The 27,200-nt window shown below is 35.3% G+C and overlaps 1 protein-coding gene across 1 annotated transcript; it reads left to right on the forward strand.

The window, feature by feature from the left end:
- Window positions 1-14,156: 14,156 nt before the first annotated feature.
- LOC113519820 (gamma-soluble NSF attachment protein-like) lies at window positions 14,157-26,550 on the forward strand. The gene is made up of 9 exons (XM_026905037.3): window positions 14,157-14,359; window positions 16,121-16,188; window positions 17,036-17,190; window positions 18,341-18,496; window positions 19,674-19,744; window positions 20,253-20,400; window positions 21,274-21,522; window positions 22,037-22,177; window positions 22,939-26,550. The coding sequence occupies exons 1-8, from the start codon at window positions 14,307-14,309 to the stop codon at window positions 22,118-22,120; spliced, it is 984 nt and encodes a 327-aa protein (XP_026760838.1). The 5' UTR covers window positions 14,157-14,306; the 3' UTR covers window positions 22,121-22,177; window positions 22,939-26,550.
- Window positions 26,551-27,200: the final 650 nt, after the last annotated feature.

The raw sequence follows: 27,200 nt of genomic DNA on the forward strand, positions 1-27,200 counted from the left end.
AGCTTGTTTGCCATTCTAAGTTGTATAAAAAAAAAAACAATTAAATTAATTAATATCACCAAACATATTTCCAAATATCGTTGTTAAAATTAGAAAATTAAAATATTAGTTAAAAATATTAATATTACAAGAAATAGTAAATATTAGGACTATTAATTTAGTAACAGGAAAGATTTTGCCTCACTCTGCATGTTCTAACGCTTGTACAACGGTTTGTGCTCAGAGGAATTGTTCAATATGATGCCCACAGCCACTTTCTACCATCATACAGCTCGACGTCGACAGGGAGTTCACCCTCATACCATAGAGCTTAGAGATGATCGCGTTTAAAGATATTTCCTCACACGAACGCTCAGGTTATGCAATGAGCTCTCAATCGAGAATTTTTCGAGAGACTACAGCATGGGGTATCTTCAAAAAAGGAAACATTTCTTCAGCATCGGCAACGCGCACGTGATGTCTCTGGTATTACAGGCGTTCATTGGCTACCGTAGCCTGTATGAACACCTGCTTCCATCAGGTGGGTCGCCATGTTTGTTTGCCATCTCATTAGTAAAAAAAAAATTTAACAAACCTTTTGTTAGTTTAACAATTAATCAATCGAATAGGAATTCGCATTTAACGCTTGTTGTACAAAGTTTATAATTGGATACAATGTTTAATTATGGGGTCACATGTAACGTGGTTTTATATAAAACAACCTTTTGTGTTCGCCACGGACTGGTTTCGGAACACGCGGAACGTGGTTAATTTCTACACATTATTGTTGCCAAGTCAATATTTACAAATTCAAATAACTTGCAGCTTCCAATCGCTCTCATTTGTTTAAGCTAAGATATATTTTTTTAAAATTTTATTTAAAAGGTTTACACAACAGGTTACAATCGAGAACATTGTAAATATTTATAGAAAGACAATAATATAAATTAGATTGGGAACCAGAGAGGCGTACACGCAGCATAGTTAAAGCAGTTGGCAAATAATGTTAACACGTTGAGCGCCATGTCAGCCATCGGTGGTTGACACTAGACTTTCCGTTTAGGCCGCGTCAGCCATCGGTGTCTGACAGCGTGTAACATGAGAACTATAAAATTTTACACTATTTTACGGAATTACAGAATATTTATTTAAAATTTATAGAAATCACGTTCCAAACGTAAACTATCTTCTACTACGATAGGAAACACCAGCTCCTGCAATACCAGCGCTTCGAAGCGGCGCGCGTGGCCTGAACGGGATTGCTGTAGAAATACGCGTGGCGCTCAACGTGTTAAACTATAAATTATATAAAGAAAGCATACGAATGTGGTAAATAACAATGAAGTACATGCAAATTACAAAAATATATAAAAAATATATACATGTCAAAGAGACTTGACGGCTGATTGTAAAATGTTTTTGTAGGCATTCAGACGTGAGTTGAAGATATCAATTTGAGGACATTTAGCGGAAATTTCATTAAAAGTACGACACACACGGATGAGCGGATTATTACGCGAATTGTAACTGGGGAGTAGGAAGGATTATTGTTTACACTAAGCTTCTTATTTGGACCGTTCTTATTCAATGCTACATGCAATGGAATGGAATAAACCATAGGGCCATCCCTTCCTTTCTCGTGGATGTCGTAAGAGGCGACTAAGGGCGGGCAAGGGATGGACAGCAGCGTCTCTCTTAAAACATCTCTAAAAGCCTAACTGCGGTTGCCAACCCACCTACCAAGCCTGCCAAGCGTGGCAACTACTGACAAGACTCCCCTTATGGGGAAGGCTTATGTCCAGAAGTGGACAGTTAACGGCTGAAATAATAATAGCATTGCTAGTAAATAGTAATGTTGTCAGGTCGGGGGAGGGGGGTACGGATTGTTTTTTTTTTGATGGATGATAATGGTATTTTAATTCCGCCTGCGCTAACGGGATACGCTGGCGGAGCACCAGTGAAAGGTAATAGATGAGAATGAAATCAGGCCAGTAAGCGCATCATGATGAATTCATCAGGAGTTAACCATGATAGTTTCCAGGGGAACCGTGAGGAGGTCGACTTGGTTGGGTATATTGCTAGCAATGGGATTCTCAGTCTCCATTACTAACAATCCCTTTCCCCCCAGTATATCCTATTAGATAAGAAAAGAATTTTCTAAATAGGTTTTCAATTGACGGAATCAACAAATAGAATAGGAGGTCAACAAATATAAATAGAATATGAATTGAGAAGCCTATTTTTAAAGTCTATTGAAAACAACGGATTGAATCCTTATATTAGTATTGTAAAAAAAAAACAATTAAACAAATCGAATAGCAACATAACCACGCCACTAATACGCAAAACAAAAAAAAAAAAACAGACGAATTAATAACGTCCTCCTTGTAGAAGCCGTTTAAAAATAGAACTCCCGTTATTCCAGTTATGGTTACAACGACGTGTACTATTATTACTAAGCGTAGGCCATGGTGTATTTACAAACAGGGCGGTGGGCAGGTGTGTGTGTGGGAATGCTCTCCCCTCGGCCTAGGTACAGTCCTGGCAGGCGGAGGGCTATTCGCGAAGGTGACTGACTGTTCCCACGATTTAGTCGGCAATTATTAACGGACCCTCCCTCCTGCAGATTTATGCATTCTTATTACAAATTCAAACATTTAAATAGGCCGTAAGTAGGTATTTTTTTTTTATTTTTGTTCATTTTCAACGATGTCTTACCAAAGGGAGACTTTGTACAAAAGTCGATTGCTTGGGTACCTCTGTCCCATTCGTGTTTCAATCATGAAGCAGTTGTGTTTGCATGGCTGTGTTTCGGTTTGAAGGGCGTATATTATATGGCGTGAATTTACTGGGTACAGAGGAATAACACCCGAGTCCTCAGGAATGGCAACGCATGGGGGGTATCATGGGCGAAACAGTATATTCTGTTATGTCCATGGTACTGCTCATGTCTATAGGCGACGGTTACCACTTTCCATCAGGTGGGCCGTCAGCTTGGTTGCCATTCTAAAATGTATAAAAAAAAATTTCTCTAGGTGTAGAAATGTCACAACTGATCCTCAAGGCGGCGGATGCTTAGGGGCATCCAAAGCTCACCAAGTGGGAAGAGGATCGTGTGGACGGTGTGCAGCATATACCCTGCACATCTGAGCAGAGCTACCCTTTGGTGGGTCTCTAGCAATGACGTGGTAGACTACGGAAGGGTCACCACGGCATTGTCGTTAAAGAGACTAGGAGGTATATCGTCAGGTTGTTTAGCGGGTAGGAGTCCGGCAGTACCCACACGGGCCCTAACCTGTGTGGATCTGCATGATGCATTTTTACTGACGTTAAAAAAAAAAAGTGTAGAAGTGTAACGGGAACTTTACGAGGTGCGTTTGTCGTTTCCGACAATTGTTATAACACCATAAAGTTCCCGTTGTGCATGTACCTATGACCTATAGAGACATTTAAATGGGCTCACATAAAAGTTCTTTATAAATTTTTATTTTTACCATGTATTTACTTCTGTTTTAGATGGATACTGGGGGTCTACCATGAAATGGATTTCCGAATTTTAGATTTCAATCTCGTTATTTGTTGATACTGAAATCGGTTTAGTAAATGAAATTTAATATTTTGTTAGTCGTAAATCTTACTATAAAAGTAATGATATTATATTTATAGCAAGTAGATTTTTTTTTAATGGGTGTAAATGGTATTGTAACCCCGCCTGCGCTAACGGGATACGCTGGCGGAGCACCAGTGAAGGGTGATAGATGAGAATGAAAACAGGCCAGTTAGCCCATCATGATGAATTCATCAGGAATTAACCATGACAGTTTCCAGTCTTTACCTATCCACTGCTGAATATAAGCTCCCCCTTGGCGGGTTTTGCCAGTAGTTGTAGCGCTTGGCAGGTGGATTGGCAACTGCATTTAGGCTTATAAACATGCTTTAAGAGAGGCGCTGTTGGAAAGGAAGGGGTGGCCTATTCTATGCCGGGACCACACGGCCGATGTTAAATATAGTATAATCAAATAATTACACATACATAATGCTAAAAAGAATTTGAGGAGTAACTTATTTATAATATTTAGAATAGAAATAATCCAAACACAACTGCTTCACGGTAGAAACACGAATGGGACAGAGGTACCCAAGCAATCGACTTTTGTACAAAGTCTCCCACTCTTTCGTTCTTAGATTATATTTCAAAGTTACCTTTTATTACTATATTGAATTTACGATAAAGGGTTGAAGAACTGGGCTATTCACCTATGCCCCCCAATTTATGGTGTTCCCCATTTAATGGTGTTACAATTTTTTTTCTATGGCTATATATATGCAAATATTTGCGCTTGTTAATTCTGATAAGAGAATCATTGCTTACCTGTCGAAGAATGCCGTACATTGAGATTTTTATCTGACTACGACGAAAAGGTGGGATATGTTTTTTCGTCTGTAGATATGTTGGCATACCTATTGGGTAGCTTAAACGGCTTGCTGGGTTTTAGTTAGAGACGCGCTGTTAGATTCTGGAATAGAAGAAGAACGATGACAAAAGTACAGTCAAAAATAAAGTAAATAGTTTGCTTTTTGAATTTTTATTAGTATAATTTTCATATTTTATCATTTATTGTAATACCATCGATGATGTGCATCATATTCTATTAGAGTGTCGTATTAACACGAAGGAAAGAGAAGAATTCATGCGCCACTTTAACTTAAATAAATTGAATGTTGGTCTTGTTCAATCTATGTTAGCTGAACTAAAACCAGAAATTTTTGAACATCTCTGTAAATTATTGATGCCCATTAATTCTTCTCTTTCCGCGTCTAGGGAAGGTAGATAAAGTTTTGTTTGAGAAATCAGTTCAGGGTACAATAGGACTGATATACCTGAAGAAGGTAAAAGCCCTTAAAATATTTAAAAAAAAAATCATTTATTTATATATTTACACTTTTATTAAATAATAAATACAGTTAATTTTAATGAGAATTAAGTATCATTTTAAAATCCTATTAATATTATGTATGTGAAAGTTTGTAAGGCTCGATGGATATTTGTTGTTTGTTCACAGAAAAACTACTAAACAGATTTGGATGAAATTTGGTACACAGGTAGGTTATATCCTTAGTTTAGTAAGATGCTTAGTACTACCAGCTACTATTGAATATAAATGTGAGAATTAAGTGTACGGATATTTCTTTTTTTTTATGGATTAGTAATTAGTATTATTGTTTATTTAGTTTTAAGCTTGACAAAAGAAGAATTATAATATAAATAAAACATTTTTTTTCCCACCACAACCATATTTTTTCATATACCACTGAGGTGGCAAAAAAGCATACGGCCCACCTGACAGTAAGTGGTTACCGTAGCCTATGAACACCTGCAATACCAGAGGTATTACGCGCGCGTTGCCGAACCTGAAGAAACCTCTTTAGCCCCCTTTTGAAGAACCCCATGCTGTAGTCGCTTGGGAAAACCTCGGCAGGGAGCTCATTCCATAACCATTCCATTCCATATTACAATTCAATTGGCAATAAAAGTATGTAACTAAACGAAGTTGTGTCAGACTGGCGTCTAACTTGAGCAGCAAGCTGCCTGTGTCTTACTTCACCAGATAATATATATTCTTTATTGCACTTGTAAGTTACATATAAAATAATCTATTTATAAATATTGTGAGCAAGGGTGCACTTATCTCTGACAGAGATCTCTTCCAGTCAACCCAGTACAGTGAGAAAGCATTTCAAGATAATTATGACGCTTTTGACTTTTCTTTTTGTCTTTTATACAACTTAGATTGGCAAACACGTCAGCTTGTTTACCAATCTAAGTTGTATGCCCACCTGATGGAAAGTGATAACCGTCGCCTATAGACATGAGCAGTACCATTGACATAACAGAGTATACTGTTTCGCTCGTGATACCCCCCTCCGCATGCGTTACTATTCCTGAGGACGTAGGTGTTATTTCTCCGTACCCAGTAAATTCAGTGCCATATTAAAAAAAAAAATATAAAAACATATTAAAAAAAAAATAACATGACAGCTGCATTGTTTTCAATATTATTAAAGCCGACGCCGCCGGACGATTCGCGTATTATCGATACGGAATTCAAAGTTGAATTCGATCGTACACAAAACTAGGTCATTTTTTTATTATTCAAAATCTATATACATACATACATACATACATACATATATATAAATCATAATAACAATTTCAGATGATAACTGAACGGGTTTCCGTGAATTTTGTAGTTATACCTTTATCATGTTATCAGCGTCTCCACATGCGACATTGGTGGACCCGTGGGAATCCATCCGCTATGTAAACATACCACGATCATTGATACAAGTAAACATTGTATCCCTATGTTCGCATTACGTGTTAGCCAACATCACCCTAAAAGAAATAATAAATAATATCTAAAGATTGTGGACATGGCAACTGGACGAGATAATTTTAATACGCGCAACGACATAGGTATACGTGTTATACTTGACAGTGTTTTATGGATAATTAGAGCGAATTACTCAATGTTGTAAGCTAACTATCCTATTCTGGCGTGAATTTACTGGGTACAAAGGAATAACACCTGAGTCCTCAGGAATGGCAACGCATGCGGGGTATCGTAGGCGAAACAGTATACTCTGTTATATACATGCTACTGCTCATGTCTATAGGCGACGGTTACCACTTTCCATCAGGTGGGCCGTCAGCTTGTTTGATATTCTAAGTTGTATAAAAAGAAAAAAAAAAGAGAAAAAAGTTGATGGTTCACGTGATGAAACTTGGTAGAAGGATGGAACTTATTTTTTGAATTTGATCTTTATGAAATGGTGCGCACGCCTATACTGACGGTATGCAACGACAGGGAACGGGGGACGGATGGAACGATGAGGTCGAAGTCAGGCCAGTATTTTCAGGGGGACACGATGACGAAGAAAAAAATGACCGTGCGGAATTTTTTTTAATAGATGGCGTAACTAATCGCGATTTACTATTAATGCTTCCGTAAATCTTAGAAAACAAGATGATGTATCTGTACTAGTATAGTATTATATTATCTGTGGTATTTTTATTTGTAATTTAAAAAGCAAAATTATCATTCTGCATACCATATCTTCTCTATCTAAACTATAAGTGTGCGAAATTTCATAGTCCTCCGTTCGCGCAATTTTTGGGAAAAAGGGGAACGAAGTTTCTGTTTTACGTATTTATATATAGATTAGATAAGATAAAAATTGTTTTACGTGTTCGTAGTTAAATTATTGGACAAATCTGGATGATAAATAAATAAATAAATACCATAAGTACTTACCATAATAATAATAAATAAATAAGTGATAATAACACTGTCTATTTGTCTATTACATTACCATATCAGCCTTTAATTATTCACTGGTGAAGATAGGACTTTTTTTTTTGTTGGGTGAAAATGGCATGGTAGCCCCGCCTGCGCTAACGGGATACGCTGGCCGAGCACTAGTGAAGGGTGATCGATGAGAATGAAAACAGACCAGTTAGCCCATCATGATGAATTCATCAGGAATTAACCATGATAGTTTCCAGGGAAAACTGCGAGGAGGTCGACCTGGTTGGGTATATTGCTAGCAATGGGATTCTCAGTCTCCATTACTAACAATCCCTTTCCCCCCGGTGAACATAGGACTGTTTCTATTAGATGGTTTTGCTAGTACGCCACGCTTGGCTGGCGCAGTGGTAGGCAAACTTTTTTAATGGGGGCCAAAAAGATTAAGAAATTCTAGAGAAGGGAAATTTTAGAGATAGATAATATTATAAATACATTACAGCATTACACACAAATGTTACAAATTACCTTTTACCGTTAATCATAATTAATTTAATTTTTATTCGAAGGCTCTGCCGTAGTAGGCGTGTGAGACATACGAAATTGTTTTTAATTTTACATAACAATTTCTAATGTAAGTAGTATATTCATTTATTTTAACATTTATTATATAAGTAGGTAGGTATTGTATGTATTTATAGTGTATGTATTTATGTAATATTTTATTATAAATTTTAATATTTTAATTTAACTGTATATTTGTTTACGTATTAATAGTTGTAGCACTTCAGTTGCCCGCTAACGAAATGCTTTCTCACTGTACTGGGTTGACTGGAAGAGATCTCTGTCAGAGATAAGTGCACCCTTGCTCACAACATTTATAAATGTATTATTTTATATGTAACTTACATGTGAAATAATGAATATATATAATATTTTCCAACTACGCGGCTAGTTTAGGTTAGTTAGGTAGGTTATAGGTTCTATCTATCTATCCATTTAAGAGCTGCACTCTTGTCGGTGGAGGTTATAGGTTATGCATCTATTATTCTACTAAGGAGAATCTAGTTTATACTTCTCGATCGTCAAAACGTAATTATAGCGAGCCATGTACTATTCATGTCGATGGACCTTCGGCGGGCCGGATTAAATACTTTCGCGGGCCAGTGTTGACCCGCAGGCCGTACTTTGCCCATCACTAGGCTGCCGGGTTGGCAACTGCAGTTAGGCTTTGGAAATGTTTTAAGAGGGACGCTGTTGCCTATTCCTCGAGCATTAAGTTTCCTTACTAACTGGCTACATTTTAAATCTCTCATTTCAAGATTTCTAAGCAAAACTTGTACTCTAAGACAACTGATAAGGGGGAAAGGGATTGTTAGTAATGGAAACTGAGAATCCCATTACTAGCAATATACCTAACCAGGTCGACCTCCTCGAGGTTCTCCCTGGAAACCATCATGGTTAATTCCTGATGAATTCATCATGATGGGCTAACTGGCCTGTTTTCATTCTCATCTATCACCCTTCACTGGTGCTCCGCCAGCATATCCTGTTAGCGCAGGCGGGGTTACCATACCATTTTTACCCATAAAAAAAAAGACAACTGATAATTTTATCAGAGGGAGACTTTATACAAATGTCGTTTACTTGGATACCTTTGTCCTATTCGTGTTTCTACCGTGAAGCAGTTGTATTTACATGGCTGTGTCTCAGTTTGGAAAGTGGAATATGGCAGTGAAATTACAGGGCACAGAGGAATAACATCTTAGTCCTTAGGAATGGCAACGAATGGGGGGAACAGTATACTCTGTTAAGTCCACGGTACTGTTCACGTCTATAGGCGACGGCTACCACTTTCCGTCAGGTGAGCCGTCAGCTTGTTAGCCATTCTAAGTTGCATAATAAAAAAACGTATACATAAAAGATATTCGGATCTATACAAATAGATATCGCATGGATATAAATGCTCATATTATCCGATAAATGGGGATCGAACCCGCGAGTTTGCGACCAACTTAATCTGAGGTGATGTTTTAAACCACTACACCGACATAGTTCCATTTTTATTTATTTACTCTTTATTGTACCAAGTAAAAATAATAATAACAATATACATGCAGTAAATATTAATGAGAAGTGATACAAAAGGTGGCTTTATATATATATTCTTTATTGCACTAAAACATACAGTAACAACAATAAGTTAATAACAATGTTAGCAAAGGCGAACTTATCTCTATAAGAGATTTCTTCCAGTCAACCTAACGCAGTGGCATAGGAAGTAGTGAGTGGGCAGTAGTAGTGCACAATAGAAATTTAAATAAATATTTACATAAATTATAAATAATTATATATATACACATCTTTATCTCTAAGCAATCTTTTCCAGACAACCTTTGGGTAGAGGACATTGAAAAAAAAAAGGCAAAAAATGGCTGAATGATGAATGATTTCACTCATTCATCATTCAATAATAAGCTTCGTCAATTACAAACTGATTTTGAAATTTATTCTTTTAATTTTTTAAATAGATATACTTACTGAATCGTACAATAGAAATTTTATCAAAATCGGTCACTAGTTTACTTTATAAATCGAAATAACTGGACTTCTTAAAAGGAAAAATTTGTTATTGCGACAGGTTTGAAGCAGGTTTCTTGTTTGTGGAACACTATTTTAAATTATTTAGTTTCAGTTTTTATTTTAACAACCAAATAGGAAGACATGTAAGAGAGTGTAATAGGTATATATTTCGAATATAGAATAATATTTCAAATTGTTTTTTTTTTTATTTGGAATACTGTGTTTTTAAAATGGAAAGGAATTCGGTGACTAGTTGTTTTGTCATATTTCATTTCACAAGTGTCTATTTATTGTCTATGGCCACGGGCGTAATTGAATCTTGACATATAAACAAACAAATAATATAGAGTAATATGATAGTAATAATAGAGTTATACCTACTATATAATTAATAAGTTATGAATTATATATTTTACTAGGTAAAAGAATATACATGTATATATATTCTGTAGAGGGTCACAGTGAAAAATAATATTCTTTAGAACAACAATATATATAATACATGTAGATACAAGACGAAACAACCATTTGAATAGAAACTAAAAACTGTATAGAAAAATAATATCAACATATATATGTGGCCAGACTTTAATTTACATTATGGCCACAAAGAAGTTTCAATATATTCTACCTACCTATTAAGGTTTATTTCATGCAATATGTTTGTACGGAGGTGTAACACCATAGTCCTTAGGAATGGTAACGTATGACTTATACCATGGGTACTGCAGAATATTCTGTCATGTCAATGGGGGTGTTCATTCTATAGGCAACGGATATCATTTTCCGGTTTGCTAATTTAAATTTCATAAAAAAAAAATACCATTTTTACTACTACTATTAATTTCGTATTTAAGCATAAAAGAAAAAAATATCAAAACCGTTAGTTCGCGTGTCAGTTTCCCTATAAAGAGTCAACCCCCGCGCGGGAGCGGCGCGGGCGCATACCGCGCGACGGCGGAGGGCGATAGGGGTGCGCACAATCTCACGACAATATTGCTATTATTATTATATAGTTATTTACCGTTGCAACACCTGCGGGGCTCGTCCTCGCGTACCGGCACCATTGAATAGCCATGATTGATTTATATTTCTACGCACCCCACTTGAAGGCGTCTGTTACGAGGCCCTTTTCAAATAAGGAACGCAATTTTTCTTCCTTCTACTTTTACACTGCCTTTTACCAGAGAGAGACTTTTTGGGTACCTCTTTCGCATTCGTGTTTCTACCGTGAAGCAATTGTGTTTGCATGGCTGTGTTTCGGTTTGAAGGGTGGGATATGGCGTGAATTTACAGGGTACAGAGGAATAACACTTGAGTCCTCAGGAATGGCAACGCATGGGGAGTATCATGGGCGAAACAGTATGTGTGTGTACTGTTATGTCCATGGTACTGCTCATGTCTATAGGTGACGGTTACCACTTTCCATCAGGTGGGCCGTCAGTTTGTTTGCCATTCTAAGTTGTATAAAAAAAAACACTTATTCTATATTTGGTTTCACTTTGTGGTAGCCTTGAAACCAGTGAGAAGGCCCCATCCTCACTTGAGTATCAACAGTGTCCCTGTTACGTACGGGGCGCAAATATGATATTTTCCCGAAGCGGTCAAATAAATTTTGCCGAGTCGCGTGACCCCTGAAATCATGAAAACTCTGAAAATATTTGAATTTAGAACTCGGTATAGGAAAAATGGTAGAAGTCAGTTTCGCTTCGCAAACAGTTTTTGTGTTGCCAAATAAAAACGGTAGATTCGATCGTAAATAAATTATATATTTTTCCTCGTCTACACCAAACCATTTCCGATAAATTAAAATTAACTGGTGACGCATATAACATATCTATTAAAAAAAAAAAATAAGACAATTTCCTTTAAAAAAGGTTTAACAATTTTATAACTTATCAAGAGATTGGTTACCTATATAGAGGGATATTTTATACTCCTCCAGGAATTATATATTTTAAAACATATAGTATCAGATTCCTCTAAATCCAATGTCAATCGTTGTAAATCCTTTCTGGGAACGAACGTGTTTTAATATGTACATTTTTATCGGTCGGATTTAAATCGGTTTTAATTCAACCTTGTATATGAATATACATATCTTAGATTATATACATACAGTGTCTCTATACAAATGCTTCCCTAAAAACAGGTCAACTTTTTATGCATGTGTGTGTGTGAGTCGGGTTACCAGTATGTGAGTACAATACTAAATATGTGGGAGAAAAAATAAAAAAAAATATAAAATAAAAAAAGTATACAAAATTCTTGCTAATATATCTTATAGAACAAGTAAACAGTGCATAATAATTCGTATCTTATATCTGTGTATAGACATAAAATATCTTTTACTTTTTAAATCACTGAAAATGGCCGCCTATATATATATATATATATATATATATATATATATATATATATATATATATATATATGTATATATAATATATATGACAGAAATAGTTCTAAATTTAAATTAAAAAAATCGATATCACATTGTTATTTAGTAAATATTTTTTTTTTAATAATGAAACTATTAATTTATTCATTTGTAGCTACTTTGTGACTCAACTGTAATTCAAAATTCAATTAGGTATAATCTAAAAATTTCATTTACACCTAATGAAAAATATTCTTTTGTTTATTTTATTTATAAATAATAAATTTGATATTATTGTAAATTGTAAATTGGACTCTATTTTCCGCGCTTAGCCTCTCATTTGGGCCGTTGTGCGTATGAGTCGTGGCTAGTACAGTCAGTCTAGCTCCGTCCAGAAGCACAGAAGCTTCCTGAGACCTTCATAGGCCTCACAGAGCCACCTCACCGTTCCGAGGATTTCTAAACTTTGATATAAAAATGAAATTATAAAATTAGAGATAATTTAATTAAATGACGTCTCAGAATCTACTCCAGTGAGATATATTTAGTATTTTTTTTAAAGTATATATATACTTTTAAAAATCTTCTAACAACAGCAACTCCCATGTAAATGAAAACATCGTGTTTGTAATCAATATTTTGTAATATTCTAAAATTAATGTTGTATTTAAAGTTTTGGTTGTAACAATGCCAGCGAGCGAGTTCAAGCAATAGATGCTGAAGTGAAACTATTTTAGATGCTTGCATTGCATCATTTAGGCGAATAAATATCCTGGGAATGCTGAAATTTAGGTAACAAAAACAATTGTTTGCTATTTACCTATTTGCTACCTAACAACACATACAAGTGTACAGAATCTGTGCGTGAAGTGAGAAATCTTGCTACTATGAATACGCTATTAATTTATAAAAGTGGTACTCAATATTTAATTAAGTTAATAAAACAAAAGTAATTATGTAAAATCACGGGTGTTTAAAAGAAACATTTAAAAGAAATAAATTAAACGAATAATTATTAGAATATTGTTTACAAATCAATGAATTGGAATTAAAACCCTTTCGAAATGTTACAACGTGTATCGTTATCGTAATAAATTAAATTACATGTGATCTTTATACTTTTTATAAAAAAATTACATCATATGTTTATCTTTGCGTCGATTCGAATTTCAAATGAGTCATTTTCTTTCTCTAATGGCAATCGGTCGCCATTATTACAAGCATATATATCTGCCAGCGTCATGTTTAAGAGACTCCTAATAAAAAAAGTATTATTTTATAAAAGTATGCTTTGTAATATTAATATATAATATTACAAAGCACACTACAATAATAACAAACAATTACGTGTTGTCTATTCGCGTACTTATGTATACTTAAACTACAGCTTTATAATTTAAACTAAATGTTTACCGTTCTCTTAATTTTTTATTCAAATAGATCAAGTAGACAACTTTTAAAAAACATTTTTGAATATAAATTTTATAATTAAGGAGTAAACAAATATATATATATTTTTTAGATTATGATTGTACTTAGAAATTTCGGGCTATTTTATCCAATTTTCGATCACCTACATACGATCACACAACGCCATCTATTCACAAAATAAAACAACTTGCAGGTACTAAAGGCGTAGACCAATAAAAAGATAACACTAAGATTGATATAGTCAGAATAGATGAATGCTAATTTTTATTCAATACTTTCAATCGGAAGTCATCATTATCATTAAAATATTACTTGTTTCACAAATAGTATTTTACATAGAAAAAGAAAACCAGGTACTATTCTTAATCTATGATGTTTTATATCAGTTTTTAAATTACAGTAGATTTAGAAATACTGTAACATAGTAACACTGCTTGTCAATATTTGACAACTCGCAGTCCTTTGTCAAAATCAAATCAATGTCATTTGGATTGTAAATGGGGATGGTTCCTTGTTTTGCCTAGGTGTACTAATATTGATTTTTCAAAACTAATTATCAATAGCTAAGTTTTAAATCACAGTTCATATCCTAAATATCACGTTAATAGTTGTAGTTACAATTTACAATGTCGGCGAAACTTCATGAAGCCCAAGAGCACTGTAAAGCTGCCGAGAAATTGTAAGTATGTCTAAAGTTTCACAACATAATTTATTAAATTGTGTTACTTTTAGCCACATTATTACAATATTTGTATATTTCAAGAAATATACTTTTCCGACATTGCTATTAAACTGATAAAGGTTGTTTTCAAATTATTGTCTATAAATTTCTTTATAACAATATCGATCGTAGCAAAAAGAGGATAATATCTTAAAAAAGAATTGTTTTACTCATTTAATTATCATAATTAACTTTGACCTTGTTTAAAATTTACCTAATTCCATATTTTATGAACATAAAAATGTGAGCATAATAAATTTTAGTTTGGTTTTTGTAAATAATGATCTATTTTATAATTTATTTATCAAACATAGGTTAAACTTTCTAATTAGTAGCTTCATATGAATCACTAGCGATCCGACCCGGCTTCGCACGAGTAGACAGAATATTCGAAAATCAATATTTATAATAATAAAAGTTTAGCCAATTCAACTGATCAATTATTTTATAGCATTTTATATGTGATTTTTTTACCGAACCGATTGAAATAAAACAAACACTAAATGTATAGTGGAGCAAACGTCGATGCATTAATAAAAACCATATTCAAATTGAGTAAGCCGTTTCTGAGATCAGCGTGCACAAACAGATAAAAATGTTTAAAAAAATTTTTTTTTGAATGGATGATAATAGAATGGTAACCCTACCCACACTATCGGTATACACCGGTGGGGTACCAGTGAGTCATGATAGATGAGGATGAAGCAGGTAAGTTAGCCCGTCGTGACGAATTCAACAAGAATTGATCACAATGGTTTCCAGGGGGAACCATGTGGAGGCCGACCTGTTAGGGCTATATATATATATATATTGCTAGCAATGTCAAACTCCATTGCTAATAATCCTTTTTCCCCCTAAATCATTGTTTTAGGTTCTATAAAGACCTCATATAATAGTTTTTCTTATAAATCTTTCATTTACTGACAGCGAGCAGTTACAATTTTATTACAGCACAAAAATTTAAATAAGCCTTAGTAATACGCTGTGGTAGTTATTATAATTTTTTTGTATTTGGCACACTTAGTACTTAAAATTTTTTAGCTTAATAATAGATTTGTAGAGAATGCCATAGGCATTAAGATTGACCCATTTTTGTTTTTTATTCTGCAATAAAGAATAAATAAATAAAAAAAAAATCTAGAGTATTTTATTAATTATGTCAAAAATTCTTTTAAGGGGTGAAAATAGAATGATGACCCGCATGTCTGTGCTATCCGTATTAACTAGTGGGGTACCAATGAGGGACTATAGGTGAGGATGAAAAAGCAGGTCAGTTAGTCCACCCTGATGAATTCAATGATATATTAGTCACAATAGTTTCCAGGGGAACCCCAAGGAGGTCGACTTAATAGGGTATATTAATAGCACTGATGACTAACCTCCCCAGTATGGGGGGGAAAGGGATTGTTAGTAATGGAGACTATGAATCCTATTGCTAGCAATATACCCAACCAGGTACCTCCTCGCGGTTGCGCCTGGAAACTATCATGGTTAATTCCTGTAGAATTCATCATGATGGGCTAACTGGCCTGTTTTTATTCTCATCAATCACCCTTCACTGGTGCTCCGCCAGCGTATCCCATTAGCGCAGGCGGGGTTACCATTCCATTTTCACCCATAAAATAAACCTCTCCAGTACTAACAATCCCTTCCCCCATGCCAAGAAGTAGTACGTGAAGTGTGTAAATCGAGTTATGAATTAATAATATTGTTTGGCAGTTTGAAAACATCTCTGCTGCGATGGAAGCCAGATTATGATTCTGCTGCTGACGAGTATAGCCAGGCAGGTGAGTGTCGACTGACTCAACCTTTGTCCAGTAGTGGGATGTCAATGGGTTTTAGTTGTTCTGGCGATTTATTAAATCCTTTTTGAACTGACTTCATAAAGAGGGAGGTTTCAATTTGATTGTAACTCTTTTTACTGTGAATCAATTTGGAAAATTCTTATTTATTTACAAGGATATACGTACAGATTGGTCTAGTAGAAATTTTATCAAAATTGGTATAGTATGTATGTATGTGTGTATATATATATATGTATATATATAATTATTTATAATTTATGTCAATATTTATTTTAATTTCTGTCTTGCACTACTACTGCCCACTCACTACTTCCTATGCCGCTGTATTAGGTTGACTGGAAGAAATCTCTTTTAGAGATAAGTTCGCCTTTGCTAACATTGTTATTAACTTATTGTTATTACTGTATGTTTTAGTGCAATAAAGAATATATATATAGTAGTTTAGTTTAGTAGTAACTGGTTTTGCCACAAGTAACGTCAGTTTTTAGTGGATTATGTGATCTTAATTAATTTATAAATTTTTTTTTAATATTATTTTATGTAATGGAAAATTTATCAAATGATTATAATTTTACTAAATTGACAAACTTATAAGTTGGTGCAATTGGAAAAAAATTAAACCAGACAGTTATATGTTTGTTTTTGTGTCACCAACTTACATATGTGTACTAAATTTCGCCTCGATTGATTTGGTTGGTTTGGTGCAAATTAGCTGTGACAGATAGAGATACTAACAGACAAGCGATTAATCCTATAAGAGATTCGTTTTTTCCTTTCGAACTATGGATTCTAAAAAACAGTATATTATTTTCAAATTTTATTTTTTTAGCACAGTGTTACCGCATAGCTCGAGACTTGAACAAGTCCAAGGAGTGTCACTTGAAGGCTTCCGAGTATTACAAGAAAAATCGGTCGTTCTTCCATGCAGGCAAGGCTCTGGAGAATGCCATCATTGTCAGTAAGGAGACCGCCACCCCTGATGATGTGAGTGTTTCATCTTATTTTTCATATCCTCTCCAGGGTATAAATATTAAAATCAATTTAGTCCACTAGTTAGAAGAATTATGTTTTTTTTTTCTTAAGAAAATAAATGATAAAATAATAATAATGCTTCTCTATTTCTCATCATCATATTAGTCGTTAATTACCCAGACCCAGACACCAGAGGGAGACTTTATACAAAAGTCGATTGCTTGGGTACCACTGTCCCAGTCGTGTTTCAACCGTGAAGCAGTTGTGTTTGCATGGCTGTGTTTCGATTTGAAGGGTGGGATATGGCGTGAATTTACTGGGTACAGAGAAATAACACCTGAGTCCTCAGGAATGGCAACGCATGGGTGGTATCATGGGCGAAACAGTATACTCTGTTATGTCCATGGTACTGCTCACGTCTATAGGCGACGGTTACCACTTTACATCAGGTCGGCCGTCAGCTTGTTTGACATTCTAAGTTGTATAAAAAAAATTTATACTGAACATAAGCCTCCTCTATAAGGAAGGTTTTGCAAATAAATGCCACTCTTGGCGAGCTGGCTGGCAACCGCAGTTAGGCTTTGGCGATGTTTTAAAAGGGATGCTTAAAAAGCGTTTGCAGATTTTGTCACAGTGAGGGAGAAACGCCGCAGCACTTAATTTGTGGCTGTAGCCCACTCATACATAAACGATATATCTGCTTTGCAAAATACGCTTTATATCCTGAGAAGATAAAAAAAACGTCGCTACAAATAACATCTTAAAATTTCTATCATTACTAGGAATTAGCAGCGGACTTTAAAAAAAGCGAGTACAAAAGATCTTGGAAAGGTGGCAGCGTCACAGGGTTTTATGTTTAGAAAAAGTCAGTTTTTCAATAATAATACTAATAATAAGTAAATTTACATACATACACATCTGTCACGCCTGTCTCCCATTAGGGTAGGCAGAAACAATGGAACGCCAAATGCTAAGTAAATTTATACTGGTGTGAATATTACAAATCCTTTTCCCCGATTTGTTCAAGTTATACTTTTCAGTTTTCATTAATTCATAACAAATATAACATTGTGTTGAATATATTTTTTTAAATATAGTAATAAAATAACCAATAATTTTTCTTTTTTTTGCGTACTAGTAAATACATTGTCGAAATCCACAGCTGTACTCGTTAGCAGTGGAGTCCTCAAGTTTGTACCAGCAGCACGGCTCCGGTGACTCTGGCGCCGGCGTCCTCGACAAGGCTGCTAAGATCCTAGAAGAGAACTCACCAGAGCTTGCGGTCAAGCTGTTTCAGCAAGCCGCTGACGTGTCTTCAGTAAGTTTTTTGTTTTTCTTTAATTTTTTATTGAGGCTTCAGTACACCAGGGTATGCCAGTCTCATAGTGAACGTCTGAATGTTAGGTATGTCGTGTCAATTCGTCAGAGTTACGTTTACCCACAAATATAGTCGTTTGGCATTTTTTTTTCGATAGGTGAAAATGGTATGGTAACCCCGCCTGCGCTAACGGGTTACATTGGCGGGGCACCAGTGTAGGGTGATAGATGAGAATGAAAACAGGCCATCATTGATTGTTAGCCCATCATGATGAATTCATCAGGAATTAACCATGATAGTTTCCAGGAGGAACCGCAAGGAGGTCGACCTGGCTGGGTATATTGCTAGCAATGAAATTCTCAATCTCCATTACTAACAATCCCTTTTCCCCCTAGTCGTTTGGCATTGCGACTGCCAGGTTGCCTACCATTCCTATAGCAATATACCCTGTCAGATCGAACTCCACGTGGCCCCCCCTCGAAACCATCGTGCTAAAATCCAGATGTATTCATCTCGCTAACTGCTTGCATTTTTATTCTAATCTATTATCTCTCACTGGTGCTCCACCAGCGTATACAGTTAGCGCAGGCGGGGTTACCAATCCATTGTCCTCCATTAAAAAGAAAGTTCTGTTGATGCAAAACACTGAATTATTCAGAGTGAAAGCAGCAAGCTTGTCCTTTATCAAGTTACATTCTAATATGTTTGGTAAAATATGGGCACAACAATAGACAAATACTTTCAAATCTTATATATAAAATTCTCGTGTCGCGGTGTTTGTTACCAAACTCCTCCGAAACGGCTTTACCGATTTTCATAAAATTTTGTGTGCATATTAGGTAGGTTTGAGAATCGGCCAACATATATTTTTCATACCCGTCAATGATAAGGGTGACCCACCCTAAAATATTTTATTGTCAATTTTTTTTTTATTTTTAATTAATTATAATTTAGCATTGAAAAATACATACAACTTTAAATTTTCATCGTTTTACGATCAACCCCTGTATTTTAATTGTAATTTTTATATTTCGCAATAAGTGGTAAAACAACGTTTACGGGGTCGGCTAGTACTAAATAAAAATAACTCTATTATGGTCATGAGCACATTTTTTTATATTACAATTATTATAACATACTTGTTAAGCAATTTTAAATTATAAAATACAATTTACAGACAGAGAGCAGTCAACACCAGGGCTCGGAATACATCAGCAAGGCTTCCCGGATTCTCGTCAAGCTTCAAATGTGAGTACAAATGTGTCCATGTTGCCCAGTCTATCTCAGAAGTAATACTATTAAGCTAGAATGATACCAGAGGGAGACTTTGTACAAAAGTCAATGGCTTGGGTACCTCTGTCCCATTCGTGTTTTTACCGTGAAGCAGTTGTGTTTGCATGGCTGTGTTTCGGTTTGAAGAGTGGGATATGGCGTGAATTTACAGGGTACAGAGGAAAACACCTGAGTCCTCAGGAATGGCAACGCATGGGGGTATCATGGGCGAAACAGTATACTCTGTTATGTTCATGGTACTGTCCATGTCTGTAGGCGACGGTTACCACTTTCCATCAGGTGGGCCGTCAGCTTGTTGCTATTATTCTATGTTGCTTAAAAAAAAGAATTGTTGAAATTGGTCCACTGATTTTTGAGTTTATTCATTACACACATACATAAAATACAAATATTTCCTCTTTATAATATTAGTGTAAATGTGCACTGTGGATTTTTAAAATAAAATATTTAAAATATTCATCAGGTACGATCAGGCGGTGGACAGTCTGCGCCGTGAGATCGGCTTCCACCAGGAAGCTGGCAATACCGGAGCGGTTGGTCGGTTGACAGTCGCGATAGTGCTTGTACAGTTGGCGAGGGGTGACGCGGTCGCCGCGGAGAAAGCTTACAAGGTGACTACAATCTGAATAATGTAAACTGGACTCTATTTCTTGCATTCAGCGTTTAATTTGTATTGAGACAGTATTAGAGCTGTAATGGAAGAACAATAATAACTATTAATATAATTATTTGATATATTAGCTCTGTTACATTTTATTATTGCATCTATTTCTATGGGAGTTACTTTATACACTTTTTTTTATAACACGAAAGTGGCAAACAAGTAGTCAAACCCATCTGATGGTAAACAATCACTGTAGTCTATGGACGCCTGCAATACTAGAGGTGTCACGTGCGCGTTGCCAACCCTGAAGAAATCTTAATGCATTTTTTTTTTGCAAAAGTCCATACTGTAGTCTCTAGGAAAAAGCTCGGTAAGCTCTACAGCTTGAGCCTTTTCTTGGCCGCGTACAGGCGATTGAAGTGCGAATTCTCCATCAAATGCTTAGATGGTATCTAAATAAATAGGTGTCTCAAATACATAATGTGCAACTGAAATTGTCACAAATGTTTTAATGTAATCATTTGCCAGAGGGAGACTTTGTACAAAAGTCGTTTGCTTGAGTACCTCTGTCCCATTCGTGTTTCTACGGTGAAGCAGTTGTGTTTGCATGGCTGTGTTTCGGTTTGAAGGGTGGGATATGGCGTGAATTTACTGGGTACGGAGGAATAACACCTGAGTCCTCAGGAATGGCAACGCATGGGGGGTATCATGGACGAAACGGTATACTCTGTTATGTCCATGGTACTGCTCATGTCTATAAGCGACGGTTACCACTTTCCATCAGGTGGGCCGTCAGCTTGTTTGCCATTCTAAGTTGTATAAAAAAAAATGAATGAGTGACACTAAATTTTTATTAATTCATTCACCATTCTTTTATCAGGAATGGGGCAACAACTGTGAGGTGCCAGAGATGCAAACTATTGAGCAGCTCCTCCAAGCGTACGACGAGGAGGACCGCGACTCCGCCAAGAGGGCGCTGGCGTCGCCCTTTATCAGGAACATGGACGTGGAGTACGCCAGGCTGGCGACCACCATACCTCTGCCGGAGGGCATTGACCCCGCCCCCAAAGCCAGCGTGAGGGAGAACGCTGCACCATCGTATGTTAGCGCCAACGCTGGTAATGCCATTGTAAGTCTAAATTCAAGTTTTACCATAGGCAGACTTAAATGCATGGTGGAATTGTAACTCTACCGGTATATGCGAAAGGGGGGGGGGGGCGTTACTGATGGATGATATCAGATTAGTTTTGAGTTCATCAAGAATAAACCGTAATAGTTTCCAGGCGGGATTGTAGAGGTTATTTTGACAGGGCAATGAGAATGAGATTGGGGTCATTACTAACAATCTTACCTCTCCTACAGGGGAGAAAGGGATTGTTGGTGCATGCACTAGCAGCCTTATTGCTGACAGCCCTTTTAGGTCGACATCCACATGGTTCCCTCTGGATACTCATGATTGATTCTTGAATTCGTACAATGGACTAACTGACCTCTTTTCATTCTCACCTATCATCTTTCCCTGGTGCCTCGCCAGCGTATACCGACAGCGCAGGTGGGGCTATCATTCCATTTATATTATACATTACAAAAAATTTCTGTATAGGTACCTTTTTTGTACTATAAATGAATTTATTTTTTTCTAGAAACATCAAGAAGACGAGGAATCCCCATACGAGACTGTTACGTATCAAGAAAAGAAGGCGGATGACCAAGATGAGTTGTGTTAAACATATTCACACCCGTCGTTGAGCACAAGTCTTGTTTTAATTAAAGTATCGTATAGTGTGAGTATTATTATCAGTTTCTAATCGACTATTTCTTAAAAGAAGCCTTCCCCTTTAGAGCTACCTGCATACCTTTGTATGATATTCAATAGGCTTTTTTTTATACAACTTAGAATGGCAAACAAGCTGACGGTCCACCTGATGGAAAGTGGTAACTGTCGCCTATAGACATGAGCAGTACCATGGACATAACAGAGTATACTGTTTCGCCCATGATACCCGCCCATGCGTTGCCATTCCTGAGAACTCAGGTGTTATTCCTCTGTACCCAGTAAATTCACGATTCTAATGCGCAGTTTCTCTAAACCTCTCTCTTTATCTGATGTTTTAATTTGATATTTTCATGAAATTACTATGTTATAGGCCATCATAAATTAAACTACTTGCTTCTATTAGGTGCGCTCACCAGAGGGAGACTTTGTACAAAAGTCGATTGCTTGGATACCTCTGTCCCATTCGTGTTTCAATCGTGAAGCAGTTATGTCCATGGTACTGCTCATGTCTATATGCGACGGTTACCACTTTCCATCAGGTGGGCCGTCAGCTTGTTTGCCATTCTAAGTTGTATAAAGAAAAAAATAGCTTCCAAACCTCTGTTAAATCCTACTACCTCCTACTACCTATATATCTAAAAATATTTTAATTATTTAAAAAAAAAATATAGTTAATTACAATTCTTATAATGTTTGAAGTATATTTTAGTCACTTTGTGCAACTCGAGATAATAACATATATATATATATATGTATATATTTTTTTAGGAGAGCTGTGGCAATATACAGGGAAGGAGATTTGACGTATTAACACATGGAATTAAGCGCTGCATGTCTAATTAAAGAGAAAATCAAGTGTGAAGCAAAAAAAATAATTTAGACATTGGTAACGATGGCACATTCCATGCTTCCCTTAACGTAAGATGCGTATGTTTAATAATTATTGAAATGAAAGTGTTATATAATTTTATTTTATTATTTTAACTATTTATTAAGCTTTATGATATATAGCAAGTTTATTGATAAGCTTTGAGTGTTAACTACGATTTACACCGAACGCTGCGCGTCGGAGCTAATTTTTGATGTGTTAAAAAAAATACTTGTTGATTAAAATTATTTTGTTTAATTTCTCTACCAATTAGTATGCGTGCGACTGCCAACAATCGAGGATTGACTACTATTATTATTATCATAAGTTCTACAACCTTACGTATTAACCGTCAATCTCCGACCGGTATTCAGTCCAAGCACGTTTTGCAAAAAAAAAAAGAATCTGTTTTGTCAAGGAAATGTATAAGTCTTCACTGTAATCTAATGTCTATATTTGCATCAAACATACAAATTAGATATTTATTTACTATTTAAGTATGAATAACCAATAAATATCTAACTTGTTGACATGCAGTTGTGTTGTGTGTTTTTTTTTTTTTCAATGGATGAAAATGGTATGGTAACCCCACCTGCGCTATCGGTATACGCTGGCGGGGCACTAGTGAGAGATGATAGGTGAAGGTGAAACCAGGTCAGTTAGCCCATCATGAAGAATTCCGTGAGAATTAACCATGATGGTTTTCAGGGGGAACCGCGTGGAGGTCGACCTGATAGGGTATGTTGCTAGCAATGGAACTTCTAGATCCCATTACTAACAATCCCTTTCCCCCCGCTGTGTAAGTGTTAAGCAACTTATTTTACTTTGAAGACACTTTTAATTTATTTACTACAGTGTTAAATGCGCTTCTAAGCTCGTCGTCCGGTGTAAATTGTACTATAGAGTTTATATTATTAGTCAAGCGAAGTATATATGTATATTAAAGCTAGCTAGGTGATAGTTGATGCCATGACAATATCGTCATTGCTGTTACGAAGCGACGGAATTGTCTGTTAGTTTATTGAATAGAAATTATATTAAATTGCCTACAAGATTTTTTAGCCAACTTTTGAAAAGAACGTTCACAATTCTGAATTGATTTTCACAATTTAAATTTGTTAAGTCTCCTTTTGTTTTGGTCGTGTAATACAATAGTATATACAGTATGTTACTAACGTAACCCATTCCTCAAATTTGGTATTGATATTCAAGATTTTTCTTTTGTTACTTACAAAAAATTGTTACGTTATATTACAAAAATATTAAAAAAAAATACGTAAAAAAGAAACTATTTATATCTTCTCAATGACACTACATAATACAAAATATGTACACATATAGTGTCGTTGATATGTTATTTTTTTTTTCGGGAATTTCATCAATCAAATTAAAAAAGTAGGTTTTCGATACGATTGTATTTTTTTTTTAAATTTGTCACCTTATAACTCCGTCAGTTTTTTCTTTTTTGATGGGTGAAAATGGTATGGTAATCCCGCCTGCGCTAACGGGATACGCTGGCGGAGCACCAGTGAAGGGTGATAGATGAGAATGAAAACAGGTCAGTTAGCCCATCGTGATGAATTCATCGGGAATTAACTATGGTAGTTTCCAGGGAGAACCGCGAGGAGGTTGACCTGGTTGGGTATATTGTTAGCAATGGGATTATCAGTCTCCATTACTAACAATCCCTTTCCCCCCTAATTTGTTTCAATTTGCAAAATTGCCTTTTATATGTATACTCAGTTTGTCATTTGACTTTACGTAACAATCACACCAGTCTCCCATTGGGGTAGGCAGAAACAATATAATGCCAAACGATACGATTCAAACGGACCTTTTTTGGCTTCTCCGTAATTTCTTAGGTTTTATAAACGTTAAATTCTGTCCGATTAGAATCTATAATTTAACAGTACATTGTCTGAACGCTGAGCTATTTTGAAATATTTAATTAATGTCACTATTAAAATAAATAATATCTAAATATTAATTAATAAATAATTACAATTAAATGTGTTTTTCATGGAACATCGAAACGTTAAATGAGTCAATTGAACTCCGGTTCAAACTGACTCATTGTTTGTTTGTTTACAGATTTAAAGTTTTTAGGCATCCTAGTTGTTTTTAAAAGACATTAATATGTTTATATCGATTTCGGAGTCGATTCTGGGTTGCCATTTCTCTAAAACTATCTCTTAACCCTTTTTTTTTTTCGTTCCGTTTATCCTAAAGGGAAAGGCAAAGGACTCTGCCCATACAGCTCATGTCTATTCTCTCCATTTGGTGTTTTAATTTGACAGTTGCGTAAAAGTATTGTTTTATGGACGACATTAAAACTAAATTTATACTAATTTTAACTGAATTCTATTAAAAATTTAGTACCTATTGTTCTTTAGAATAAATATTTCGCTATAATATCAAATTTTAGAGATAAGTAATGGCGTCTCAGAAACGACCCCTTACTGTCAAGTATTTTTTTTTTGATGGGTGAAAATGGTATGGTAACCCCGCCTGCGCTAACAGGTTACGCTGGCGGAGCACCAGTGAAGGGTGATAGATGAGAATGAAAACAGGCCAGTTAGCCCATCATGATGAATTCATCAGGAATTAACCATGATAGTTTCCAGGGAGAACCGCGAGGAGGTAGAACTGGCTGGGTATATTGCTAGCAATTGGATTCTTAGTCTCCATTATTAACAATCCCTTTTCCCCCCTGTCAAGTATTTATGTATACACACAAGTTTGGATGAAGTGGATAACTCTGCACCTACACTATATAATTGTAATTTTTTAAAATCATTACATGTAATAGAGTGGTACGGATAGATTAATAGCATGTATAGAGTAATGCATATTTAATGAATAGATATATAATCCGCGCGGCGTAGATGGAGAATTTAATAATACAATATTTGCAATTTCTAGTTTGTAGTTTGTTTTTTTTTTATATTGTTTTTGAAGTGAAAACGTTGTTAAACGCGTTGGTCATTTTTTGAGATGAGAAGAAAGTATTAAAGTGGTGACACTGTTACCGTAACCGACACCTCTGTATATAAGTATGTACATATATGTGTATGTACGTACATAAATACACATGTACTGCGTCGCGTACTGCGCGGTTTTAGAGATGTTTCCTCTCACGAACACTCTGGTTATGGAATGAGCTCCCTGCCGAGGTTTTCCCAAGAGACTACAGCATGGGGTTCTTCAAAAGGGGGGTAAAGAGGTTTCATCAGGGTCGGCAACGCGCGCGTAATGCCTCTGGTATTGCAGGTGTTCATAGGCTACGGTAACCATTTACCATCAGGTGGGCCATATGCTTGTGTGCCACCTCAGTGGTATAAAAAAATGTATGTTGGCATTTTTTGAAATGGGGAAAAAACCATTGAACTCACGGTACTTTTGCCATAACCGATGGTACTTTTGATGATTAAAAAAATACACACGTAATTGTTTCAGTTTTCACTTCTATCAGCACTCCCGGAGTGTCACTGTTTTTTTTATTGTACTAAATTCTTAGATAATATTACTGTTGATCTTAAAAAAAAAAAAGATCTTGCGTAAAAAATCTCTGGCAGTTTTTATTTAGTATAAATAAACTCAGAAAAAAGTAGTAAATTGCGATTTATTCGAAATTACAAAATTGAATCATTTACTTTTCCACCTACGGTGATTATACGTAATTTAATAATAATTAAATTAATATATAAAATGTAATTAAATTGATAAAGAGTGTCAATTTAAAAAAAAAAAGATTTAGAAAATATTTTTCTATCATTTGCAAACGTGTAAAATATTTCAAGACATTGTGCGAAATGAAATCATTATTGTTATAATTACGTTCAGTGTTGTATTCGTATAAATTTCATATTTTTCATAACATTCTTTGGCTTTGTTTTGAAATGTTGCACTTTCATCAAAAACATTTAGATATAGTGTCTAATAAATGCCTCACTAAAAACAGCTAAATTTTTTTTATGGTACACTTTTTAAATTAGATAGATAGATAGATAGATAATTTATTTGCATTACCTACTTACAGCACACAAATTACAACATACATATACAAGAAAAAAAGGCGAGATAACATAAATGATAAAAAAAAATACACAAAGCTAAATACAATTTTCGTTTGTGAGTGTGCCATAGCAATACAATTTAGTAA

The sequence above is a fragment of the Galleria mellonella genome, unplaced genomic scaffold (genome assembly GCF_026898425.1).
Source record: "Galleria mellonella isolate WM207_F2 unplaced genomic scaffold, CSIRO_AGI_GalMel_v1 utg28, whole genome shotgun sequence".
Lineage (NCBI taxonomy): Eukaryota > Metazoa > Arthropoda > Insecta > Lepidoptera > Pyralidae > Galleria > Galleria mellonella.